The sequence below is a fragment of the Macaca thibetana genome, chromosome X, assembly GCF_024542745.1.
Source record: "Macaca thibetana thibetana isolate TM-01 chromosome X, ASM2454274v1, whole genome shotgun sequence".
In the NCBI taxonomy this organism is placed as follows: domain Eukaryota; kingdom Metazoa; phylum Chordata; class Mammalia; order Primates; family Cercopithecidae; genus Macaca; species Macaca thibetana.
This window is the reverse complement of record NC_065598.1, coordinates 68692150-68719675: the sequence shown is the minus strand read 5'-3', so window position 1 is coordinate 68719675 and position 27526 is coordinate 68692150. Positions and strand designations below refer to the sequence as shown.

Sequence of the window (27526 nt, the reverse complement as noted above, 5' to 3'; positions counted from 1 at the left end):
TGTTCCTCTCTCAGCCAAGCATGGGTGGCTTTGTCCTAGCACAAGATCTGGGAAGGGACTAGAAGAGGGCTGTCTAGTTCCTGGGTGTTACTTCCAGGTCCATCTGGAGGCAGGTATAAAAGGGAGACAGGGGTAGTATTGGCAAGAGAAGTGGCTGGGATGGGTATGCTTGGCCCTCCCCACTTCTCTGGTTCCTGGTCCCCATTATGTCTTTGGATATATCATTCCCACCCAAGGCCTCATTCTAGTTCTCTAACAGAGCACCCAGTGCTCTCCTTTAGGATTACTAATTGACAAATCATCTACCCATCCATCCATCCATCCAACAACTATTTACTGGTCAGTCATTATGTGTAGGGACCATTCTGAGCTCTGTGAGGGTGTAACTGTGAAAAAGACAGAAATGTTCTTCACAGAGCTCACATGATCATGGGGGAGCCAGACAGGTAACCAGGCAGCTACATTCCATGGAATAAACCCAATGGTAAAGGCAGGATGTGGGATCACAGAAGATGACTTGTTGAGAAGGATCAGGGAAGGTTCCTGGAAGCAGGGAGACCTGCACTGAGACAAGAGAAGTGAACAGACAATAGTGAGGTGAAAAGGGTGAGTCCAAGCAGAGGAAACTGCATGTGAGGAGGCCTGAAGGCAAGATCTGAATAGCTGGAAGTTGTTCAGTTTGAGAAGAGAGCATGTGCATGTATGTGTAGGGGTTGTGAAGAAGTAAGATGTGGCCAGAGAGGTAGTCAGAGGCCAGATCAGGAAGGCCTTGTAAGCCATGGTGAGGAGGCAGGACTTGATCTTGAGGGAAATGAGGAGGCTTTGAAGGATTTAGACAGGGCCATGTCATGATCAGTTTGGTGTTTTTGAAAGATGATTCTGGTTTTTGGGTAGAGATCAGACAGTGGGGGAAAGGCACAAATAGAAGCAGGAAGACAAGCCAGGAGGCTAGTGCAGTCGTCCAAGTGAGAGACAATGGTGGCAGAGACTACCATGGTGGCAGTGGAGACAGAGAGAAGTGATTGGATTTGGAATGTATTTTAGAGGTAGAGCCAACACAACTCACTGATGAATTGAACGTGAGGGGCAAATATAAGGCAGGCCTCAAAGACACCTCCTGGTTTCTGACTTGGACCACTTGGGGGGTTGCTAGTGCCATTCATGGAGATGGGAACTATTGAGAGAGCAGGTCTAGGGGAGAGTGGGTGAGTTCAGTGCCATGTTGAGTTTGAGCTTCCAGGGTGACATGTCCTATAGCCAGTTTGCCATCTAGGTCCAAATCTCAGGAGAGAGGATGAGGCTAGAGACAGAATTGTGGGGTCTTGAGAGTCAGTGAGGTAACCCGAAGGGAGTGGAGGATGCCATGTTTTGTGCAGTGGGACTGCCTTGTCGAAGGTTTCTCTACCCTTTGTTGCCTACTTCACCCAAACCCGAAAAGGCAGGTTTAGAAGGCATTCATCAACGACTGTGAAACTTAGGGCAAAGACCCTGCAGGTAATCCTAAATCTTGGCTCCCTCCCTTCCTCCCAGTCCCTGTCATTTCCACAGCATCCTGGACTGACTTGATTAATTTCCAATAAGTGTTTATCCATCCCAGAGGCCAGGCCAGCTGCCATTCTTAGGAAAGTCAGTTTCTGGCTCCCTCTGCTGGCAGAGCTGCAGATGACTGTTGGCTGGGGCAGCCTCCATCCCACTGCTTTCCTCCTCCTTCCTGCTTCCCCTGGGAGATTAAACCCTCGGTCTCAATCCTCTATCCCTACCCCCAAATCCCACCTACTTTATAAGAACCCTAGCTAGAAATGGGGTGGGAGAAGCCTAATTAGGTATCTGGGAAACACAAATTCTTTTTTTTTTTTTTTTTTTTTTTTTTGAGACGAAGTCTCGCTCTGTCGCCCAGGCTGGAGTGCAGTGGCGCGATCTCAGCTCACTGCAAGCTCCGCCTCCCGGGTTCACGCCATTCTCCTGCCTCAGCCTCCTGAGTAGCTGGGACTACAGGCACTCGCCACCGCGCCCGGCTAATTTTTTGTATTTTTAGTAGAGACGGGGTTTCACCGTGGTCTCCATCTCCTGACCTTGTGATCCGCCCGTCTCGGCCTCCCAAAGTGCTGGGATTACAGGCGTGAGCCACCGCGCCCGGCCGGGAAACACAAATTCTTACTGTTGGCAGAGCTTGGTGGCTCACACCTGTAATCCTAGCACTTTGAGAGGCTGAGGCAGGAGGATTGCTTGAGCCCAGGAGTTGGAGAACAGCCTGGGCAACATAGCAAGACTCTGTCTCCACAAACTATTAAAAAAATTAGGTGGATGTGGTGGCAGGTGTCTGTAGTCCTAGCTGTTAAAGAGGCTGAGGTGAGAGGATCACTGGAGCCTGGAGGATCACTTGAGCCCAGGAGTTTGAGGTTACAGTGAGCCAAGATCACACCGCTACACTGCAGCCTGGGCAACAGAGACCCTGTCTCAAAAATAAATATGTAAATAAATGATTACTCTTTATAATCACTTTCATCTTTTTTTCTGCCCCACACCCACTCTCAGCTCCTTTTTTTTTTTTTTTTTTGACAGGATCTCACTCTGTCACCCAGGTTGGAGTGCAATGGTACGACTCTGCTTACTGCAGCCTCGAACTCCTGGGTTCAAAAGATTCTCCCATCTCAGCCTCCCGAGTAGCTAGGACTACAGCACACACCACCACACACAGCTAATTTCTGTGTTTTTTGTGGAGATGGGGTTTCATCATGTTGCCCAGGCTGGTCTCAAACTCCTGGGCTCAAGCGATCCTCCCACCTCGGCCTCCCAAAATGCTGGCATTACAGGCATGAGCCACCACGCTCGGCCCCAAACCCACTCTTGATCTCCTTGCCCACGAAGACTTCATTTGGTTATTAAAAACACTCTTCCATTCTCAGTCCCCAAGAGCAACATTTTGCTGGCACTCCCTCCTCATATGCAGGGAAGCCATGATGTGTGCTGGAAAAAATACTGGGTTGGGAGTGAGGGTACCTAGGTTTGAGTCCTGTTTCTGTCACAGGTGCAGGGTCTGACCTTGGACTGGTCACTTCCTTCTTTCCCACTGGCAGTTCCCTTACCTGTGGCGTTAGACTGGAGTCCAAAAAACCATTTCAACTCGGCCTTCTAGGCTTGCTCCAACCATCTTAGCCTTTTTAGTTTTTCATACACATCAAGCCCTCTCCTGCCCCAGGGCCCTTGGTCATGCTATTCCCTCTGCCTGAAATGCCCTTCCCTTCCCTTTTTGTTTGGTTAACTCCTCCCCATCCTTCAGCTCTTAGCTCAAATGCTACTTCCTGAGAAGAACCTTTTCCAGCCCTCCAGATTGGGTCAGATACCTCATGGTATGCTGTCATAATTGCCTGTAGTTTTCCTTCTGAGCCCTCTTCACGTTTGTAATTTTCCAAGTGTTTGTGTGATTATTGTTTCAAGTCCATCTTCCCCATGGAACTTGAAGCTCTTTGATAGCAAGGACTTGTCTGTTTTGCTCACCACTCTACCCCCAGCACCTGGATCTTTGCCTGCCCATCTTGTAAAGGCTCAACACATATTTACTAAACAAATGAATAAGTAAATGGATGAATTAATCCTTTTCTTCACCTGTCAGCTGCTTTCTATATCTAACTAGCATCGTGTTAAAGAGCAAAAAGTCGAAAGCCAGACTGCCTGGGTTTGGAGTCCTGCTTCACCACTCACAAGCTGTGTAAACTTGTGTAAGTTATTCAGTCTTTCTGTGCCTCAGTTTCCTCATCTGTAAAAGGAGGATGATAATAGTATACACTGTCTAACAAGGTTGTTGTTAAGGATTAAAAGACAGCGTATGTAAAGTGCTTAGACCAAGACCTGGCAATCCAGTGCTATCTAAGTAATAGCTATTGTTCTTATTCGGCCTCATCCGTCTCTCCATTTACGCATTCTGAACCCTCCCACAAAGCCTCATTATCTTATTTCCGGCCTCTGAGTGCAGATGACTCAGTGTAATTTGCAGATTAGGTTGAAAAGTTTTGTTTTTTAGAATTCTTATTATGGAAATGTTCAATCATACACAGAAGCAGAGAAGAGGATAATGAACCTCTGTAATAAGCTTCAACAATTATCAACATTTTGCCAATCTTTGTTCATCTATACTCTCCTTTTTTTCCCTCTGTACTGAAGTATTTTAATATAAGTCGCAGATGTCATATCATTTTGTCTGAAAATACTCCAACATGTATTTCTAACAGATGAGGACCTTAAAAAAAACACAGCAATACCATTATCACCCTTTTAAAATTAACAATAATTAGGGAGAGCTTTTTTTGTTTGTTTTTTTGAAATGGAGTTTTGCTCTTGTAGAGGCTGGAGTGCAGTGGTATGATCTTGGCTCACTGCAACCTCCGCCTACTGGGTTCAAGCCATTCTTCCTGCCTCAGCCTCTCGAGTAGCTGAAATTACAGGCGCCTGACATCATGCCCGGGTAATTTTTGTATTTTAGTAGAGATGGGATTTCACCATGTTGGCCAGGCTGGTCTCAAACTCCACCCACCTCAACCTCCCAAAGTGCTGGCATTATAGGTGTAATTCACTGCACCAAGCCTAGGAAGAGCTTTTTTCTTTTCTTTTCTTTTCTTTTTTTTTTTTTTTGAGATGGAATCGCCTTCTGTCGCCCAGACTGGAGTCCAGTGGCGAGATTCTGGCTCACTGCAACCTCCGCCTCCCAGGTTCAAACAATTCTCTTGCCTCAGCCTCCCGAGTAGCTGGGATTACAGGCGTGTGTCACCACACCCAGCTAATTTTTGTATTTTTAGTAGAGACGGGATTTCACCATGTTGGTCGGGCTCGTCTCGAGCTCCTGACCTTGTGATCCGCCCGCCTCAGCCTCCCCAAGTGCTGGGATTACAGGCGTGAGCCACCACGCTTGGCTGGGAAAGCTTTATAAACCCCATTCCCTTGAGAGATGCTGGGGGAATGGGAGGCCTTGATTAGGTATGCATAATGAGGAACAGCAGAGAATTAATCTATGTAAAGTGTTTTGAATGGGGCCTGTCACATAAGAGGGATATAGTAGTAACTATTATTTTGATTCTCTTTGATTCTCTCCATTTACCCACTCAAAATCCTCCCAATCTCTCTGTTATTTTCAGGCTGTGAGCCTGGATGACCATTTATAAAGGAGGACCAGGAGCCTGGGCTGGGGAGTTTCCTGGGTCATCAGAGCCCTGGGTTGAGACCTGGGACTCCAGAAGGCACCAAGAAGGGCCCAAAGGAAGCAGACTACAGGACTGAAGGGGAGGGGAGGAGCAGCCAGAGCTGGGGAGTTTAAAGGAGGAGCCCTACAGCTGTGTGAAAATGGGGCTTAGAAAATCCAATAGCCAAAGGGCAGGCAAGCTGAGGGTTGGTCCTTCCTTCCCAGTGATCAGGGCCTTTGGGCACCACTGCCAGCTGGGAAGCAGGGGGAGATAGCCAGGGCTCCTGAGGGAGTTCTCTTTAGCTTTTCTTCACAGCCCACAATGGGGCATGCCTACAACAACCACCAGGGGCCTGCTTTGCTTCATCTTCAGTTCTCAACAATTCCCAGGATATGAGTGATGATGGTGGACCCTAAGCCAAAGCACAACTAGACATGGCCTTCCCCAGACTCAAGATGAAGATTTTTGTGCTCTCATCTCTCTTTTCCTTTCTGCAGAATTCTCTCCTACATCTTCTCCCCTATTCTGCTCTTCTCATTCTACTCATCCTTTGGGTATCCAGGGTGCCTGGACACTCGACTCATCCTTAGCTCCTTTGTGCTGCTATAATAAAATGCCACAGACTCAAACTCATATATATATATATATTTTGAGACGGAGTTTCACTCTTGTTGCCCAGGCTGGAGTGCCAATGGCGTGATCTCGGCTCACCACAACCTCTGCCTCCCAGATTCAAACGATTCTCCTGCCTCAGCCTCCCGAGTAGCTGGGATTACAGGCATGTGCCACCATGTCCGGCTAATTTTGTATTTTTAGTAGAGACAGGGTTTCTCTGTCAGGCTGGTCTCGAACTCCCGACTTCAGATGATCCGCCCGCCTCAGCCTCCCAAAGGGCTGGGATTACAGGCATGAGCCCCCGCGCCTGGCCGTCAAACTCATAATTTATAAACAATAGAAATGTATTTATTGTGGTTCTGGAGGCTGAAGAGTCCAAGATGAAGGTGCCAGCAGGATTGGTGTCTGCTGAGGGCTGCTGTCTGCTTCCAAGATGGTGCCTTGTTGCTGCATCCTCTGGAGGTGAAGAAATACTGTGTCTTTATGTGGTAGAAAAGCAGAAGAGCAAAAAGGGCCTAAATAGATTAGTTCCCTCCAGCCCTTTCATAAGGCACTAATTCATTCATGAAGTAGGATCCCTCATGACATAATTACTTCCCAAAAGGCCCCGCCTCTCAGTGCCACCATAGCGGGGATTAAGTTTCAACACGTGAATTTTGAAGGACCTTCAGACCATAGCACAGCCCAATCCAAGCTTGCCTCCAGGAAAAGATGTGATTTAAACACTTTAGCAGAGTAAACAAGTTCCTTCATAACCTGGCCTTCAACTGCCTCATCAACTTCATTTCCCACCACTGCCCTCTTCTTTCCAGTGTGACACAGTGAAACAGCACAGATTTGTGTCCATACGGACCTAGTATTGAATTCTGGCTCTGCTGCTTCCTAGCTCAGGAAGCTTAGGTGAAGTCACTTTATCTCTCTGAGCCTGTTTACACATCTGAAAAATGGGGATAATAGTATACTTAAAAGGCCTCTTAACAAAGGCCTTAAAGTCATACAAACCAGGAAAATAGCCCATGTTCTCCAAGTTCTCCAAGATCCCCCACCTCCCTCCGACCTTTTTTTTTTTTTTTTTTTTTTTGAGACGGAGTCTTGCTCTGTTGCCCAGGCTGGAGTGCAATGGCACGATCTCAGCTCACTGCAACCTCTGCCTCCCGGGTTCAAGTGATTCTTTCGCCCCAGCCTCCCGAGAAGCTGGGATTACAGGCACCCGCCATCATGCCCAGTTAATTTTTGTAGAAACGGGGTTTCACCATTTGGCCAGGCTGATTTTGAACTCCTGACCTCAGGTGATCTGCCCACCTCGGCCTCCCAGAGTGCTGAGATTACAGGTTCAGTGAGCCACTGAACCCGGCCTCCAACATTCCTTTTAACTCATAACGGTCTATGAATTTTATAAAAAGCTTAAAATTCTCTGTACATGTGATGTATGACTGGGCCAATAGGTGAGTTTTCCAATACTGAATGCTAAATTAGTGTCTTGAGGAATCATGTCTGTGTTCTTAACGATATATGAACAAAGACAATTTTTGTTGGCCCACAACCTCCTATTTAGTGTCACCCAAGCAAGTCACTTAATCACATTTCCTTAAGCTCTAGGCTCCGCCTTTTTTTAGGCTCTGCCTTTGAAAATGACTGTATCTTAGTTGGTGCTTCTGAAGAAATGGTGACCACAGCACTACTTCTTTCTTTTTTTTTTTTGAATTATTTTTGTCCTCTTCTTATTACACCAAGTATGTGAACCTAACTACTTATTTCTTAAATAAGAACTTTATTTTCTTTTATTTTTTTGTGAGATGGAGTCTTGCTCTGTCGCCCAGGCTGGAGTGCAGTGGCATGATCTTGGCTCACTGCAGCCTCCACCTCCCGGGTTTGAGATTCTTGAAGACCCTTCTCTCTTTCTCTCTCTCTTTTTAAAAAAATAAATACAGCATAACGCCCTGTGGAGAAGAAAAAAAAATTGAAAAAGAGATGGGGGTCTCACTATGTTGCCCAGGCTGGTCTCGAACTCCTGAGTGCAAGTGATCCTCCCACCTTAGCCTCCCCAAAGGCTAGGATTACAGGTGTGAGGCACCGCACCCAGACTTTTTAAAATTTTTTTATTTTTATTTTTGAGACAGAGTCTTGCTTTGCCACCCAGGCTGGAGTGCAGTGGTGCAATCGCGACTCACTGCAACCTCCACCTGCTGGGTCCAAGCGATTCTCGTGCCTCAGCCACCTGACTGGGACTGCGGGCGCCTGCCACCACGCCTGGCTAATTTTTTGTATTTTTAGTAGAGACGGGTTTTCACCATGTTAGCTAGGTTTGTCTTGAACTCCTGACCTCAAATGATCCGCCCGCCCCGGCCTCCCAAAGTGCCGTGAACCACCGCGCCTTCTTCAATGTGAGTTTAAATCACAGGGACTACGCCTCCCAGGGTGTTTGGATTCAAAGCACGTTCAGTGCCAGGTACTGGCGATCAAGGAAGGGAAGGTATCTCTGGATGTGGGGCAGGGGTTGACTGGGGGATGCAGGCGTTGGAGATCTCCAAGGGTCGCCACAACGACTGGGATCATATCGTGCAGCCTCCTCCACTCACAATGATAGCACACGCATGCGCGAACGAATTGGCCGCAGCATGGTTTGAATTGGGTTGAAACGCAAGGGACTACAGAGTGACGCAGCACACTCCGTGTCTCGAAGGCAGAGGTCACCTCCTACCTCCAGGCGCGCGTAGGCGCAGGCGCCTACCCTCATGGGCGGGGCTCAGGCGGTGGCGTCGCAGCGCGTGGTCGCGGATTGGCCGGCCGCGAGGCCGACGGTTGGCTGTGTCCCTCGCCACAGGCGCACAGAGCATGCGCGGGGCGGGAGTGCGCGAAATTCAAGCTCCAAGCTCCCGCCGGGGTAACTGGAACCCAGTCCGAGGGTCATGGAGGCGTCCCGTAGGTTTCCGGAAGCCGAGGCCTTGAGCCCAGAGCAGGCTGCTCATTACCTAAGGTATGTCGGGGCCGCTGGGCGGGTCTAGCTAACCGACCTGGCCCAGGGTGGAGGTGGGGGTGGCCCCCAGATCCCCCTGGTGACCCGAACTGTTGAGGCGCAGCCTTTTGAGGCGCGCTCTCGCACTCTTCTCGCAGTAGGGTGTGGGAGTCAGCTCTGGATGTTTGACCAGATTTCTAAAACCTCAGGAGACCCCGATGCCTTTTCTTTTGGGCAGATGACCCTGCAGTATGAGCTCCGTAAGAGCCAGAACCTTAATTAATCAAGCCCTTATTGATTCTTTAAGCTTATCAAGCCCCAAGCCTAGGGGATACAGAGATGAGTAAAACAAGGTCCCCGCCCCCAAGTTGTTTGTAATCTAGTGGTGGAAACGGATTTGTAAAGCAATAATTACTAGGTTTGATAAGTGTTGTAAGAGGTATAATGTATGTGCAGGGCATAGTGTTGGCATAAAAGAGGGGATGGCCAACTACAAGGGTGGTCAGCTAAGGGATGGCATGGCAAGAGGAGACATTTGAGCTAGGCGTTGAAAAATAAGTTAGCATTCACCAGTTGGCTAAGGGTGGGGGGCGTGGTAATGTTGGGATGAGCATTTAAATTTTTTCTTAAATTGTGGTAAAGTACGCATAACATAAAATTTATCTTTTTGTGCAGAAACTGGGTTTTATGAAAAATAAAGTTTATCATCTTAACCATTTTTAAATGTACAGTTCAGTAGTGTTGACTACATTCATATTGTTGTGCAACTGTCTGTCATCTCCAGAACTTTTCTTATGTGGCAAAACTGAAACTACTCCCATTAAACAACTCCCCATTTCCCCCTCCCTTCAGCCCCTAGCAACCATTATTCTGTCTCTGTGGATTTTACTGCTTTAATTTTTTTTAGACAGGGTCTTGCTCTGTCGCCTAGACTGGAATTCTGTGGCCTGATCATAGTTCACTGCAGCCTGGAACTCCTGGGCTCAAGCAGTCCTTCTGCCCCAGCCTCCCTAGTAGCTGGGACTTCAGGTGGGTGCCACCATGCCCAGTCAATTTATTATCTTATTATTGTTGTTTTATATGTTTTTTTAGAGACAGGGTCTGGCTCTGTCACCCAGGCTGGAGTGCAGTGGCTCGATCTCTAACTCAGTTCACTGCAACTTCCATCCCCCGGGGCTCAAGCGATCTTCCCACCTCAGCATCTCTAGTAGCTGGGACCACAGGTGCACACCACCACACCCAGCTATTTTATTTTATTTTTTTTGAGACAGAGTCTCGCTCTGTCACCCAGGCTGGAGTGCAGTGGCACGATCTCAGCTCACTGCAAGCTCTGCCTCCCGGGTTCACACCATTCTCCTGCCTCAGCCTCCCGAGTAGCAGATACTACAGGTGCCCGCCACCACGCCCAGCTAATTTTTTGTATTTTTAGTAGAGATGGGGTTTCACCGTGTTAGCCAGGATGGTCTCGATCTCCTGACCTCGTGATCCACCTGCCTCGGCCTCCCAAAGTATTTTTTCGTATTTTTAGTAGAGACAGGGTCTTGCCATGTTGTCCAGGCTGGTCTCGAACTCCTGAGTTCAAGCAGTCCTCCTGCCTCAGCCTCCCAAAGGGTTGAGATTACAGACGTGAGCCACCATGCCAGGCCTTTCATTTAGATATTTCCAATTGTTTGCCGTTTTACTTTTGTTGTAATAGGCAGCCTTTTTGTGAATTTTTGTGCACTTTATAACTGAGTGTACACTTTGGAATTCAGAGTGCTGTATCTTAGGGAATGTGTATTTAAAATTGCTATTCAAGAACACCATGCCAGATTTTAATAAAGTCAATAGTGTGAGTAAGCATTTATTTATATTCTCTCAGGCTGGTGTGTGATGAGCTATATGAGTCAATTCAAAAGTTAAGATACATAGTTTTACTTTTGAAGCTAGGACTTGTAGTATTTTCTTCTACAGATACACTTACATGAGTGGGCAAAGATGTGTGTGCGTGTATATACAGTAAGTCCTCATTTAACATTGTCCATAGGTTCTTGGAAACTGACTTTAAGTGAAATGACATAGCAAAACCAATTTTTTTCTCATCAGTGTTGCAGCAAAATGATATTGAATGAACCAGTGTCATTCAAGGACCTGCTGTGCGTCATTTTGCTTAAAGTTGCAGTTGCCAAGAGCTTACTGACCACGTTAACTGAGGACTTACTGTACATGTAAACATATACCAGAGGTGTGTGCCACCAAGCTTGTCTAATTTTTTTTTTTTTTTTTTTTTGAGACGGAGTCTAGCTCTGTTGCCCAGGCTGGAGTGCAATGGCCGGATCTCAGCTCACTGCAAGCCCCGCCTCCCGGGTTCACGCCATTCTCCTGCCTCAGCCTCCCGAGTAGCTGGGAGTACAGGCGCCCGCCACCTCGCCCGGCTAATTTTTTTTGTATTTTAGTAGAGACGGGGTTTCACCGTGTTAGCCAGGATGGTCTCGATCTCCTGAACTCGTGATCTGCCCGTCTCGGCCTCCCAAAGTGCTGGGATTACAGGCTTGAGCCACCGCGCCCGGCCACTTGTCTAATTTTTAAAAGATTTCTGTAGTCTGGGCACAGTGGCTCATGCCTGTAATCACTTTGGGAGGGCGAGGTGGGTAGATCACAAGGTCAGGAGTTCAAGACCAGTCTGGCCAACATGGTGAAGCCCCGTCTCTACTAAAAATACGAAAATTAGTCAGGCGTGGTGGCAGGCACCTGTAATCCCAGCTACTTGGGAGGCTGAGGCAGAATTGCTTCAACCTGGGAGGCGGAGGTTGCAGCGAGCTGAGATTGCGCCACTGCACTCCAGCCTGGGCAGTACTCCAGCCTGGGCAGCAGAGCAAGACTCTGTCTCAGAAAAAAAAAAAACAGATTTTTGTAGAGATGGAGTCTCACTGTGTTGCCCAGGCTGGTCTTGAACTCCTAGGCTCAAGTGATCCTCCCACCTCAGGCTCCCAAAGCACTGGGATTACAGGTATGAGCCACCATGCCCAGCAGAATCAGACTTTTTATTACACTTCCATTATTATACCACCGTTCAAGCATTCTACTCTCCATCCTCTAGAACACCAGTTCCAACAACTGTTTGGTATCGTTGGGACCTATAGTTCATTGATTCCATTTTTTCACTGTTGCACACCCCTCAGGTTCTCACTTCTCTCCTTACATAGTTTGAAGTTCAGAGTCAATAATTGTGGAGGCTTCCTTGTATACAACTTTAACTTATTTTTTTTCTCTTTCACACTTCATTATACTGGCTTGGCAAGACCATAGCCTTCGTATGGTAAGCAGAGTAATGGCCTCCCAAGAATATCCACATACTAATTTCTGAACCCTGTAAATATGTTACCCTCATATGGTAGAGAGGAATTAAGGTCGCTAACCAGCTGACCCTAAAATAGGGAAATTGGAATATCTGGGTAAGCCCAGTGTAATCACAGGGTGCTTAAAAGTAGAAGAGGGGCTGGGTGTGGTGGCTCATGCCTGTAATCCCAGCACTAGGGGAGGCCAAGGTGGGTGGATCACCTGAGGTCAGAAGTTCGAGACCAGCCTGGCCAATGTGATGAAACCCTGTCTCTACAAAAATACAAAAATAAGCTGGGCGTGGTGGCACACGCCTGTAATCCCAGCTACCCAGGAGGCTGAGGTGGGAGAATTGCTCCAACCCAGGAGGTGGATGTTGCAGTGAACCGAGATTGCGCTGTTGCACTCCAGCCTGGGCTACAAGAGTGAAACTCCATCTCAAAAAAAAAAAAAAAAAAAAAAAAAAAGTGGAAGAGGGAGGCAGAAGAAGAGGTCATAGTGATGCAGGGTGAAAAGGACTCAACCTGTTCTACCTGACTTGGTAGATGGGGGAAGGGGCTATGAGCCAAGGAATGTGTATGGCCTCTGGAAGCTGGAAAAGTCAAGAAGCACATTCTCCCCCTAGAGCCTCCAGAAAGGAACATAGCCCTGCTTCAACCTTAATTTTAGCCCAGTGAGACCTGTGTCAGACTTCTAACCTATATAACCTGCAAGATATAACCTGTAAGATAAAAGATAATACTATGTGTTGTTTTAATATTTGTGATGATTTGTAACAGCAGCAATAGGAAACTAATACATTTTGCTAAATCCAACTCTGGCCCTCGGAGATGAACATGGTTGAATAAACAATCATGCTGACTGGTCTTACTTGAAACCTGTCAATATTAATGTCAAACAGGCCCTTCATGCTGCCTGGCAATCATATTACATTTCTTTAATGTATTCACTCATCCATTCTACTAGAGGCCTGTTTCACACCTTCTTGCTTTTCAGACCCTCAACACCTCTCCCTCATCTCTCTTGCTTCCAATTTCACTGGGTTGATAGAAGCAATCAGAAGAGTTTCCAGGAGCTTCTCCCTTATCGACCTACTTCCCAGCATTATTCCCCCTGTGTTCTTTGCCTTCTATCCTGTTAGTATGGATGAACTCTCTGCTTCTAGCACAACCCCTCCATTTGTGCAAAAGATCTCATCCCTTGTCACTCACTGGTATAAGGACTTCAACCCACCAATTCTTTTTTTTTTTTTTTTTTTTTTGAGACGGAGTCTCGCTCTGTCGCCCAGGCTGGAGTGCATTGGCACAATCTTGGCTCACTGCAAGCTCCGCTCTGCCTCCCGGGTTCATGCCATTCTCCTGCCTCAGCTTCCCAAGTAGCTGGGACTACAGGCGCACGCCACCACGCCCGGCTAATTTTTTGTAATTTTAGTAGAGACGGGGTTTCACCATGTTAGCCAGGATGGTCTCGAACTCCTGACCTCATGATCCACCCGCCTCGGCCTCCCAAAGTGCTGGGATTACAGACGTGAGCCACCGCGCCCGGCCCCACCAATTCTTTCACTGTTAAAAAAAAATCCTCTCTTGATCCTATTTTCCTTTCCAGTTATTCCTCCATTTCTTCTCTTTCCTTTACTGCAAAATTCCAGGTGTCAATATCATTGTCTACACTTGTCATTTCCTATTTCTTTCCTCCTAACTTCTGTTGAACTCGTCCCAATCAGGTTTTCACCCCATCACTTTACTCAAACTGCTTTTATCAAAGTCACCAATGAGATTCACATAACAAAATCCAACAGTCAATTCTCAATCTTCGTCAACCTAGACCACTAGTACTTGACGAAGTTGATCACTTCTCCATGAAACACATGATTCATTAGTCTTTCAAGGAGCCCTTGCTCTCTGTATTTTCTTCCTACCTCACTGACTGCTGCTTCAGATTCTGTTGATATTCCTCCTCGTATCTTCTAAGGTAATTTAAATCCCCAGATAGGACATTTCACGCTGAAATACTTAAGTATATGTTCCTTAAAAACAACAAACATATTCTTTTTTTTTTTTTTTTTTTAACACGGAGTCTTGCTCTGTTGCCCAGGCTGGAGTGCAGAAGCGCAATCTTAGCTCACCACAACCTCCGCCTCCCGGGTTCAAGTGATTCTCTGCTTCAGCTCCCCAAGTAGTTGGGATTACAGGCAACTGCCACCACGCCCGGCTAATTTTTGTATTTTTAGTATGGGGTTTCACTATGTTGGCCAGGCTGGCCTTGAACTCCTGGCCTCAGGTGATCCACCTGCCTCGGCCTCCCAAAGTGCTGGGATTATAGGCATGAGCCCCCTTGCCTGGTCAAAAAAAAAAAAAAAATCATATTCTTACAAAACTACCATGCCATATCACACCTAACAAAATAAATGAATTCGTTGATATCATCTAAAACATAGTCCATATTCAAATTTTTTTTTTTTTTTTTTTTGAGACAGAGTCTTGCAATGTCGCCCGGGCTGGAGTGCAGTGGCGCAATCTAGGCTCACTGTAAACTTTGCCTCCTGGGTTCAAGCGATTCTCCTGCCTCAGCCTCCCGAGTAGCTGGGATTACAGGTACCTGCCACCACGCCCAGCTAATTTTTGTATTTTTAGTATGGGGTTTCACTATGTTGGCCAGGCTGGCCTCGAACTCCTGGCCTCAGGTGATCCACCTGCCTCGGCCACCCAAAGTGCTGGGATTACAGGCATGAGCCCCCTTGCCTGGTCAAAAAAAAAAAAAAAATCATATTCTTACAAAAGTACCATGCCATATCACACCTAACAAAATAAATGAATTCGTTGATATCATCTAATACATAGTCCATATTCAATTTTTTTTTTTTTTTTTTTTTGAGACAGAGTCTTGCAGTGTTGCCCGGGCTGGAGTGCAGTGGCGCAATCTAGGCTCACTGTAAACTTTGCCTCCTGGGTTCAAGCGATTCTCCTGCCTCAGCCTCCGGAGTAGCTGGGATTACAGGCACCCGCCACCACGCCCAGCTAATTTTTTGTATTTTTACTAGGGACAGGGTTTCACCATGTTGGCCAGGCTGGTCCTGAACTCCTGACTTAGTGATTCGCCTGCCTCGGCTTCCCAAAGTGCTGTGATTACAGGCATGAGCCACCGTGCCCAGCCTCAAATTTTTTGAATGGTCTATCAGGATCCAAAGAAGGTCTACAACTTCATTTGGGTGTTATGTTTCTTGAACTTCTAATCTAGAACAGTTCTCCCCTCCCTTCCATTTTCTATGACAATGATTTGAATTACAGCGTGATGGCTTCCTTGTAGTGTCATTAGTTTGTTCTGTCTCCTATAATTTAAACTAAAGGCTTGATAAGATTAAGCTTCAATATTTTTGGCATGAATACTTTATAGGGAAGGCTGTGTACCTATGTTGGGTCATATCAGGAAGCATATAATGTCTGACTTTCCTACTTTCAGTAATGCTAAGGTTGACCAATGGGTTCAGTGATTCCAATCTGATCCCTCCTTTGCAAAGTTGCATTTCCCCCTTATGATGAGGAAGTAACACATTTAGGATATCTTAGCATGCTGTGAATATCCCGTTCCCAACCAACCCATCAGCCTTTAATCCATTGATAACTATTGCTCAAATCATTTTTTTTTAAAGAGTTGGGGTCTCCCTATGTTGCCCAGGCTCGTCTTGAACTCCGAGTCTCAAGTGATCCACCTGCCTCAGCCTCCCAAAGGGTCAAATCAGTTATTAGAGATTACAAAGTGGTGATTTTCTTTTCTGAGATGGAGTTTCGCTTTTGTTGCCCAAGCTGGAGTACAATGACGCGATCTCAGCTCACTGCAACCTCCACCTCCTGGGTTCAAGTGATTCTCCTACCTCAGCCTCCCGAGTAACTGGGATTACAGGTGGGTGCCACCATGCCTGGCTAATTTTTTGTGTTTTTAGTAGAAACGGGGTTTCGTCATGTTAGCCAGGCTGGTCTCGAACTCCTGACCTCAGGTGATCTGCCCGCCTCGGCCTCCCCAAGTGCTGGGATTACAGACATGAGCCACCAAGACTGGCCGCAAAGTCGTGATTTTCTAGTTTCACCATTCTTTGTGTACTCATTAGCTGGAATTCTTCTATAGATGATCTTAATGTTGGAATGCCATGTCTTTTTTTTTTTTTTTTTTGAGGCAGGGTCTGGCTATGTTGCCCAGGCTGGTCTCGAACTCCTGAGCTCAAGTGATCCACCTGCCTTGGCCTCCCAAAGTGCTGGGATTACAGGCATGAGCCACCATGTCAGCTGTCTTTTTTTTTTTTTTTTTTTTAAGTACTCCTTCCTTGGGTGATCTTATCCAGGTTCTTGGCTTTAAATCTCATCTCTGTGCTGAGAACTTTCATATTTTTTTAGTAAACCTTTTACTTTGGCATTATTTTATTTTATGTTTTATTTTTAAAGTTTTTGGGTTTATTTATAATTGACACATAATTATACATGTTTATGGGGTACAGTTTTATTTCTATTTTTTTGGAGACAGGGTCTTGCTCTGTCACTTAGGCTGGAGTACAGTGGTGCCATCATAGTTCACTGTAATCTTGAACTCCTGGACTCAAATGATCTTTCTGCCTTGGCTTCCCAATGTGCTGGGATTACAGGCATGAGCCATTGCACTTGGTCAGTTTTATTTTTAACCAATAATTATACAATTATTTTAACAATAATTGTATATATTTGTGGGGTACAATGTGATGTTTCAATGCATGTATACCTTGTGGAATGATCAAATCAGGCTAATTAACATATCCATCACCTCAAATACTTATCATTTCTTTGTGGTGAAAAAATTTAAAATCCATTCTTCAGCCTGGCCAACATGGCAAAACTCTGTCTCTACTAAAAACACAAAAATTAGTTGGGTGTGGTGGTGCGCATCTATAGTCCCAGCTACTCGAGAGGCTGAGGCAGGAGAATCGTATGAACCCAGGAGGTGGAGGCTGCAGTGACCTGAGATTATGGCACACTGCACTGCAGGCTGGTGACAGAGGGAGACCCTGTCTCAAAAAAAAAAAAAAAGATTCATTCTTTTAGCTATTTTGAAATATATAATTCATTATGATTAATAATAGTCACCATGCTGTGCAGTAGATCACTAGAACCTATTCCTCCTGTTTAACTGAAACTTTGTACCATTGACTAACCTTTCTCCTTTCCCCATCTACCCCTATCCCCCCAGCCTCTGGTAACTACTATTCTACTCTCTACTTCTTTTTTAGATTCCATGTATAAACCAGATCATGGAGTATTTGTCTCTCCGTGCCTGGTTTATTTCACCTTGCAAAATGTCCTCTAGGTTCATTCATGTTGTTGCAAATCAGAATTTCCTGCCTTTTAACGGCTGAAGAATTTTTCATTGTGTGTATATACCACATTTTAAAAATCCATTCATCCTGTTGATGGCTACTTTGGTTGTTTCCTTTTCTTGGCTCCTATGAATAATGCTGCAATGAACATGGGAGTGTAGGTATCTCTTCAATATACTGATTTCAGTTCCTTTGGAAGTACCCAGAAGTGAGATTGCTGGATCATATGGTAACTTTATTTTCAGTTTTTTGAGGAACCTCTGCACTGTTTTCCAGAATGGCCATACTTATGTACGCATTTATTTATTTAGAGACAGGGTCTCCCTCTGTCACCCAGGCTGGAGTGCAGTGGCGTGATCTCGGCTCACTGAAGCTTGGGGCTCCTGAGTTCAAGCAATCCTCCCACCTCAGCCTGCCAAGTAGCTGGGACCACAGGTGCGTGCCACCATGCCTGGCTAATTTTTTGTATTTTCAGTAGAGATGGGATTTTGTCATGTTGCCCAGGCTGGTTTCGAGCTCCTGAGCTCAAGCGATCTGCCCACCCTAGGCCTCCCAAAGTGCTGGGATTACAGGCGTGAAGCACCATGCCCAGCCCAGAATGTCCATGCTAATTTATAATAGTACCAACAGTATACAAGTGTTCCCTTTTCACCACATCCTTGCCCACACTTGTAAGAGTTAAAGAAAGAGGAAAGAAACACAAAATGCGGCTTGACAGTTAAAGGCAGGTTTACTTTAGATAAAACCTGAGAAGGGTTCTGGCCGATTTTTTTTTTTTTAGTCAGGAGTGCTTTCTCTTACAGACTAAGAATATATATTGGTTTTAGGGTAAGGGGGCTTATCACAAGCTTGGAATGTTTCTGTGTGAGGGAGAAGTTTCTGTGTGAGGGTTGGAATGTCTCTGGGAGGAGGGGAGGTTATCTTGGGGCAGACATCTTTCCGGCCGAGGGGTGTTATCTCAAGGCTGGCATCTTCCTGGCTGGACGGGAGTTATCTTGGGGCTAGCATGTCTCTGGTCAGGGAGGAGTTTGGAATTGTGGGATATGATGAAGTTGCTCTTCAAATAGCCTGATCAATCCTTTATTCTTTAATTCATAGTACCCTGCACCCCCCCACCCCTGCCTTCCCTTTTCTCCTCTGTCCTTCCTATCTGCCTTTGTTACATGCGCAGACATGCCACAGTACCAGCTCACATTCCTTTCCTTATTTGGAAAGAAGACTAGCTCTCTAGCTCATTGCAGACACCCCTTTCCCCTTTCCCCTCTCGCCCTATGTGCCCATCTTATCTAAAGAAAGTTCAAATGTTTAGCCAACTGGGGCTAGTTTAGATTGTGTGGCCTGATTCCAGCCAATGGGGAAAAGGCACAGGGGCAGGATTTGCATCAGGAATAAAGGCTCTTGTTCCCCTTTGTTCTGGTGTGCTCTCATGGTGACTGGCCAAGGAGAAGCACCCCTCTGTGCAGAAGTAAAAATTGCTTTACTGAAAATCCTTTGTTTGAGTGCTCAATTTCCTTAAGACTCTGAGCTTTATTTTGACAGAATGTTTCTGGTTGGAGATGTTATTTGTGGTTTATGGTCGTGCTGACCTTAGCCATTAGGCTGATGCCCTTTGGATTTAGGTGGTTTTTTATTAAGTGAACTTTAGAATGAGGGACTTGTCTAAGATGGCGATGCTCCTGCTCTGTCAATCCAGACTCTATAGTTATAAAAAGGAGGAGGGACAGTGTGTTCTTTCTGGCTACTTCCTGCTGTTGAGGGGACGGAGAGTTTTCTGGTCTCTGGTTGACTGTGGGAGCATTGCTGTGTGTAGATGTTTTGGGGTAGTTGTCTGTGAAATGGCCATGATCCTGTCAGTCAAAAATCTTTGGCCACGTGTGGTGGCTCACACCTGTAATCCCAGCACTTTGGGAGGCCAAGGCAGGCAGATCACCTGAGGTCAGGAGTTCGAGACCAGCCTGGTCAACATGGTGAAACCCTTTCTCTACCAAAAATACAAAAATTAGCCAGGCATGGTGGCGAATGCCTGTAATCCCAGCTAATCGGGAGGCTGAGGCAGAAGAACCGCTTGAACCCGTGAGGTGGAGGTGGCAGTGAGCCAATATTGCGGTGCCACTGCTCTCCAGCCTGGAAGACAGAGCAAGACTCCGTCTCAAAAAAAAAAAAAATCTTTGAAAAAGGTTAATTAGGCAGGGTAAGAATATTAGTCCCAGGAATGGGATGACCCATGCTATGATTTTGTTCCCAAACCAAGAATCTATTTTGTTGTTTTGATATTCCCTTAGCGTTTTAGTCCTTTCTTTAAGTTTTTCAGCAGCGTCTCTTACTAGGTCTGATTGGTTGAGGTAGAAACAACATTCCTCACCTCATGAGGGGCAGAATCCCTCTTTCTTTTTCAGCTATTATAAGATCTAGTCCCCGTCTGTTTTGGAGGACTACGCCAGCCAAAGAGTCTAGTTGGTCTTGGGCTTTTTTTTTTTTTTGAGACGGATTCTTGCTCTGTTGCCCAGGCTGGAGTGCAGTGGTGCGGATCTCGGCTCACTGCAACCTCCACCTCCTGGATTCAAGCAATTCTTCTGCGTCAGTGTCCCGAGTTGCTGGGATTACAGGCATGCACCACCACGCCCAGCTAATTTTTTTGGTATTTTTAGTAGAGACGGAGTTTTACCATGTTGGCCATGGCTGGTCTCGAACTCCTGACCTCAGGTGATCCACCCGCCTCAGCCTCCCAAAGTGCTGGGATTACAAGCGTGAGCCACCGCCCCTGGCCAAGGTCTTGGACTTTTATAAGGCTTTGGGCTGTGTCTTCTAACGAGTCCTGTAGTTCTGTTGAAAGAGCCTTAAAGTATGTTATGGAAGTGGCTAATCCGCTCGCTCTCAATCCAAGTCCAGAGGTTATACCCAAGGTGGCTATTAAGGGAATGAAGTGTATGGCCCTTCCTTTTCTAACATATTGGATGGATGGGATGGGCAAAGGTCGATTAGGAGGAACAAGTCCAATGGAGGGAGATAGATAAACTAGGGTACAGGTTCCAGTCCAGTTGGTAGGGAGACAAAGGTATGTGTTGGTACCACACAAGAAGAACAGGCCTTTGTCGTGTATACAGGCAGAGATATAGAAAGAGAATAGGTGAACTAAATATGGAGTGTTTTTTCTTTCCTGTGGTTCGTTACTCCAAATGGACAAGGAGGGGGGCCAGGGAGACACCTACTAGAGTAGAAATATAGGAAGAGTTACTTTTTACACATTTAATGCAATAGGATGTTGCATCGTTATATTGAGCCATGGAAAAAAGTGGGCACCAGGGACAGCACAAGTTAGGCCAGTGGCATTGGCTGAGAGAGAGGCTGTCAAATGAGCCAGTTACAGAAATGCTCCATTTGCTTCAGGTGATACTGGGTAGTTAACTCTTAGTTTGATGGTCGGGGTGTTTAATAATGATAGTATGGTTGCATTGGTTAAGTGTTAAGGATCCTACAGGGAGATTTCCTTCAGAGGCTGAAAAGCAAAGTGAAGCTTGTTGTAAAAGAGGGTGTATTTAGTTATAGGCCCTTTAATGGGAGAGTCTTGGGGCTTGAGGCATTGCAGGGAGTTGTAATAGGCTTGAAATAATTTGTTAGCCTGATTAGTCCTGGAAGTAGGATAATTGCCGACCAGGGTGTCAGCTCTTTCAAGAAAGGAAGCTCCCTTTTGGAGTGTATACATTAGGGTTATGCTCCCTGCTAAAAGGTCATGAAGGGGTGCAGGAAGGGCTGTGTAAGCTGAGGAAGACAGCGATAAGAACGTCCAGCATTTGGGAGCAAAGGAAGAGTTAGCTCGCAGCGAGAGGGATTGTGTAAGGTTTATAGTTCGAGCTTGAGAGCAGTGAGAAGTGGTTGTATTAGTGAGGTTGATGTACTTAGGGTATTTATATTGGAAAAAAAAAAAAAGCAAAAAGAGAAAAAGGTTATTTGGGTAAGAGTAAAGTCCTGGAAAGTTCCTTGAAGCCATAGGTCCCATAGAACAGTAAAGAGCTGATCAGGATATATAATGGGAGTTTCGTAGGGGTACCGCTGAAGGTCTATAACAAGGTTGATTAGGAAGCAATGAAAGTTTAGGAGAGAAAGAGACATAAGCGGTGAATTTCTCTTCCTTTTCATCTGAGATTCAGGTGAGGCAAAGGGAAGTGGGTCCTGTGGAGACACAAGAGAAGGCTGAAGGGGTTTTAGATTTGGTTGTTTGGGTATGTGGCAAAGGGAAGTCTGTTTTCTTGAGAGAAGTATAATGAAACCAGTTGGGGAGTCCCTGGAGTTTTGCTGCTGTGGGTGTGGTAAGAATGATTTGGTAAGGTCCCTTTGTTAGAAATGCTTGTTCCCTGGTGCCATAAAGAAATAGCACTTGAACATAAATTTAATTTCCTCAGCAAGGCCATTTTTACTTTCTGCAGAAAGGGCACACTCGCCAGCAGTTTTGCCATGAGAGTACACCCAACAAAGGAGACAGGGTCATTTATAACCTGACGCGTCCACCCTACTGCTGTGTCCAGTTTCCATTGGCTGGAATGGGACCTCACATTCTGTATTTGTCCCGATTGGCTAGCAACTTAGAACTTTTTAGAAGAGGCAAAGGCAGAGGAGAACAAAGGAAGGAGGAAGTAACTTGTGGAATGCCAAGAAAGGTAAAAACACCTTCAAATAAGGAAGAGGAACAGGCTATGACCTAATGCTTGCTTGGACCAGTATAAGCATGCCAGGGCAAATACTTAGGCTAAATTGTGGGAGCTAAGAACATAAAGCACATTGATTTCTTTATTATGGCTAGCCAATATTTAAGAATGTTAGCACAGGTCTTTGAATAAATTTTGCTCCTAAGAGAAGTTACTATTTATTCCTAATTAGATGGGGAGGAAAGTCTTTGAAGAGGAACCTCTACTTTACTTTTTACACCTTCCATTTAGGTGTGAGGGGGGAATTGGGGGTAGGACTGGGATCTTTTATGAGAACCTAGTCTTCTGGCTGTAGGAAGGAATTAGAGGAGTCAGTGATGGGTTATGGCAGGTGTTTGTCAGCATATTCCCAAATGAAATGGCGGATAGTATACAGAAGAGGGGAAACAAGGGGAGTTGGTAGAGGTGTCGTTTGACCCTGAGGTGGAACAAAAGGGGCCAGTGGTTTCCCATACATGAGTTCAAAGGGGCTGAGCATTAAGGGTTTATGTGGGAGCACCCACATTTTTAGAAGGGCCAAAGGTAAAAGTGTAACCCAGTCTTTATGTGTTTGGAGTGAGTACCTGGTGAGGGTGGTTTTTAGAATACCATTCATTTTTTCAACTTCTCCTGAAGATTGAGGTCAATAGAGGATATATAGCTTCCAGGTGATTTGTAGAGATTGTGCAAGTGTTGAGTAATTCAGAGATGAATTCAGGACCATTGTCGGATTGAAAAGAGAGAGGCACCCCGAACCTGGGTATGATTTCCGTTATTAATTTGGAGGTGACAGTAGAAGCCCGTTTGTTGGTTGTGGGAAAAGCCTCAACCCATCCTGAAAAGGTATTGATGAGAACTAGAAGAAATCGAACCTTTTTAACTGGGGGCATATGGGTAAAATCAATTTGCCAATCCTGTCCTGGAAGGTGTCCCCTGGCTTGATGGGTTGGGAAAGAAAGGGGTTTAGTGTTGGAGTGGGATGAAGCCTTTTGGCAAATAGAACACTGATGGGAAATGGTCTTTAGCTCTTCCTTTATATCTGGGGTTATGTGTATATGGGAGCTTAAGAAATGTTGCTGAGGGGAATGGCTAATATGGAAGAGGTTGTGAATGTTCCATAAAAGAGTAGTTTTTTTCAAGGTCAGGTGGGACTAATTTGTTTTGTACCAACCAGTATGGGGGTTTGACTTGTGCCCCCGCCGTGATTAGTTGCTGTATTTGGTGTTCTGGATAAAAGGAAGGGGATATTGAAAGGAGCCGGGCACATTCCTCAGCCCCGGGCTCAAAACAAACAAGCCCAGTACAAACACATCCCATCCTCCCATCCCACCACATATCGCCATATATCTCTCAAACTTCCTGAGCCCAGTACAAACATATCCCATCCTCCCATCCCACCACATATCGCCATATATCTCTCAAACTTCCTGAGCCCAGTACAAACACCACCTGGAAAGTCTCCGATAAGGAGACAGCCGTTCAAAGTTTTACTGAAAGCGCGGGAACCAAAAGAATTCCTTTGTTCCCCTGTAACTTTCGGGCTATAAAAAAGCAAGCACTCGCATTGTTCGGGGCCCTCTTGTATGCTGTGGAATGGAGGGACCAAGTTCGAACTTGCAGTAAAGATCCTTGCCGCTTGGCTTTGACTCTGGACTCTGGTGGTCTTCTTTGGGGAACAAACGGTCTGGGCATAACAATATGTTGTATGAGGGGAAATAGGTATTGGGGGATTGGATGGTTGGTTGAGGCTTGTTTTGCCCAATAGTCAGCCTCACGGTTTCCTATTGAAATGTGGTTTTTATCTGATTGATGTCCTTTGCAATGGATAACTGCAACCTTTTCTGGAAGTAAAGCTGCCTTTAGTAAATGATGGATTAGTTTTCCATTAATGATAGGAAATCTCGTAGCTGTGAGATAGCCCCGCTTGCTCCAAATTTGGGCATTGGAATGGATGGTGTTATAGGCATATTTAGAATTGGTGTATATATTAACTTGTGTACTTTTTGCTAGGGTTAGTGCTCTTATTAGGGCAACTAATTCTGCTTTTTGGGAGGATGTGCCCAAAGGCAAGGGGGCAGCCTCTATGATTCTTCTAGGTGGGTATCATTATGATATCCCTCAATGATGGCATACCCTGCTTGGAGGGAAGGGTTTTTTGATGCACTGCCATCTATAAATCAATCTGGGGCTTCCTTTATGTGAGTGGAAGTAAGGGGGTGAAATATGGTAAGAGAACTTTCAATTAAAGCATGAGTGTTGGTCAGGGTCTAAAATTGGTACTGAAGGCAAAAGAGTGGCAGGATTAAGCGGGGAGCATCTATGAAGAGAGATAGAGGGTTGAAGGAGAGTTGAATGTAAAGCCTGAATGTGGGAGGATGAGATGGAGCTTAGCGCCTTATGGCTGAGTATATTTTGCAGACTGAGAAGAAAATACCTGAAGGGGTTTGTAGAATGTGAGTTTTTGTGCCTCAGGGATAATTAGAGAGGCTGTGACCAAAATGTTTAAGCAAAGGGGCCAGCCTTTGTAAATGGGGTCTAGTTGTTTTGAAAAATATCCTACTGGTTGGAGGGAGTCTCCCACGGGTTGGGCTAATAGTCCAAGGGCCTGATTATGAGAACTGTGTGAATATAGATGAAAGGATCTCAGGGGGTTTGGAAGGCGTGGAGCAGGGGCCTATAATAAGGCACATTTTAGGTGAGAGAAAGCATGATAAAGGGCTGGGTGGGAGTGAGTGGTTGGTCAAGATTGCCTTTTGTGTGTTCATAAAGGAGTTTAGTGATAATGGCAAAATTTCCTGTCCATAATCAGAAAAATCCCACTAATCCGAGGAAAGAAAATAAGTCCCTTTTTGTTTGGGATTTGTTGAATGCTTTGCTTTCATGCTGGCGGAATTTCTCGTGTATTTCGAGTTACGATTAATCCTAGGTATGAGACTTTTGGAGAGGTTAATTGGGCCTTCTTTTTGGACACCTGGTACCTGCATTCAGCCAAAGAATTTAAAAGCCTGGTGGTGTGTTGAATACAATGTTCTAGAGAGGGGCTGCAAAGAAGTAAATCATCCATGTACTGAAGCAAGATGCTAGGTTGTAGATGTAGTTGGGAGAGGTCTAATTGAAGTGCCTGACCGAAATAGTGAGGGCTGCCCCTAAACCCCTGGGGGAGGAGAGTGCAGGTGAGTTGTTGAGAGTAGCCTGTGTCAGGGTCAGTCTAAGTGAAAGCAAAAAGGTTTTGACAGGAGGGATATAGAGGAATAGTTAAAAAAAAAAAAAAAAAAGCATCCTTGAGGTGCAATACTGAGAAATGGCTAGTGTTGGGAGGAATTTGCAATAGGAGGGTGTAGGGTTTTGGGAACAATAGGATAAAAGGAACAACAGTGGAGTTGATTTGTCACGAATCCTGAACCAGTCTATAGGAGCCATCTGGGTTTTTGATTGGGAGAATAGGAGTATTATGGGGAGAATGGGTGGAGATTAAAATATTGGCAGCCAAAAGTCAGGAGATGATGGGCTTGAGTCCCCGTAATCCATTAGGGTTGAGGAGATATTGTGGGACCACTGTGTAGCACTTAGGATCCTTAGTGAGATTTGAATTAGAGAATGGTGGGTAGCCATTATGGGGGAGTCGTCGTTCCATACTGTAGGATTTACCTGGCTGAGGAATTTGAGTGTTTTTTGTTTGTTTGTTTTTTGAGACGGAATTTTGCTCTTGTTGCTCAGGCTGGAGTGCAATAGCATGATCTTGGCTTGCCGCAGCCTCCACCTCCTGGATTCAAGCGATTCTTCTGCCTCAGCCTCCGAGTAGCTGGGATTACAGGCATGCACCACCAGGCCCGGCTAATTTTGTATTTTTAGTAGAGACGGGGTTTCTCCATGGTCAGGCTGGTCTCAAATTCCCAACCTCAGGCGATCCACCCGCCTCGGCCTCCCAAAGTGCTGAGATTACAGGCGTGAGCCAGGAATTTGGGTTTTAAGTCTATTTGATGTGGAGTGTCTGAGGAGGGGTTTTGTTCTTGATATAATAATAAGTAAGGGGTTAGGCTTTGCTGTAGGGCTGATAAATGAATGATTCCCCCTAGTTTGTATAGGATGTCCCTTCCTAGTAAAGGAGTGGGACAATGAAAAATGACCAAGAAAGAGTGAGTGAGGGTGACTCCCCAAAATGAGCAGTATAGAGGCAGTGTTTTGTATGGAGTTTCTTGTATGTCCTTCATGCCATCAACAGAGACTGATGAACATTCTAGTGGGCCTTGATATTCAGTTAATACTGATAGGCTCGCCCCAGTATCCAGGAGAAAGGAAATAATCTTACTGGATACCGTCCTAATTACCCTGGGTTCCATGGACTCACTGGACGTGGGGGTGAAGGATTCCAGGCACCCTCAATCTTCCGTTGTCAGTGCCAGCAGTGAAGAGATTTCCTCCTGTGATAGTCGGGGGGCCTCATTATGAGCCGCACTCGAACAGGGAGGGTGTACCCATTGGGCGCAGTCCATTTTCCAGTGTCCCCAAAGACCACAAGTTGGGCACGGTTTGGTAGGGGGCCAGGGTTTAGGACAAGCCTTTGCCTAGTGTCCAGGGTTGCCATGTTGGAACCCTGATGTGGTACTTCAGGGTGACACTTCCAGATAGGTGAGGGAGTTTCCCTTGGGGTTGTCAGGAGGCTTTTGTGTAACTGACCTTTGGACAGCAGAGGCGAGCATCTGGTATTTTAACCGGAGATGTTTGTCTTTTTGAATTTTTTGTTCCTCATCTCTGTTGTTAAAAGACACGGAAGGCCTCCTAGCACTTTGGGAGGCCAAGGTGGGTGGATCACCTGAGGTCAGGAGTTTGAGACCAGACTGACCAACATGGCGAAACCCTGTCTCTACTAAAAACACAAAATTAGCTGGGTGGGGTGGCGCATGCCTGTAATCCCAGCTACTTGGGAGGCTGAGGCAGGAGAATCCCTTGAACCTGGGCAGCGGAAGTTGCAGTGAGCCAAGATCATGCCATTGCACTCCAGCCTGGGCAACAAGAGCAAAAAAAAAAAAAAAAGAAGACACAGAAGGCCACATTTAGGAGATCTTGCTGAAATGTTTGGGGACTTCCTCTGATTTTTATAATATTTTCCGGATATCTGGGGCAGATTGGGAAATAAATTGGAGGTGGAGAAAAGTTTGCCCTTCTCTAGATTTTGGATCCAGATTGTTATATTTTAGCATGGCTTCAGTGAGGCGTCATAAGAAAAGGGCAGGATTCTCCTAGGGCTCCTTTGTACTTTCTCTGATTTTTTTGTAATTAGCTGCCTTATGGGCATTTTTGTTCATGCCCGTGAGGAGACAGGTAATCATGTGGTCCCATCGCCTGATACCATTGTTTCCCTGTTGGTAAGTCCAGGCTGGGTCTCTATGGGGGACTGCATCATTGGCCACTGGATTTTATATAGGGGCTTGGTTATGGAGTT

General features: G+C 45.8%; 1 protein-coding gene across 1 annotated transcript in view; it reads left to right on the top strand.

Annotated features, from left to right (window-relative positions):
* The first annotated feature begins 8608 nt into the window (after positions 1-8608).
* The window catches only part of ERCC6L (ERCC excision repair 6 like, spindle assembly checkpoint helicase), a 44153-nt gene continuing 25235 nt past the window's right edge, over positions 8609-27526 (top strand). Inside the window, exon 1 of the mRNA XM_050776304.1 lies at positions 8609-8766. Coding sequence (XP_050632261.1) covers positions 8699-8766 — 68 coding nt within the window. The 5' untranslated portion in view covers positions 8609-8698. The remainder of the gene's footprint in view (positions 8767-27526) is intronic.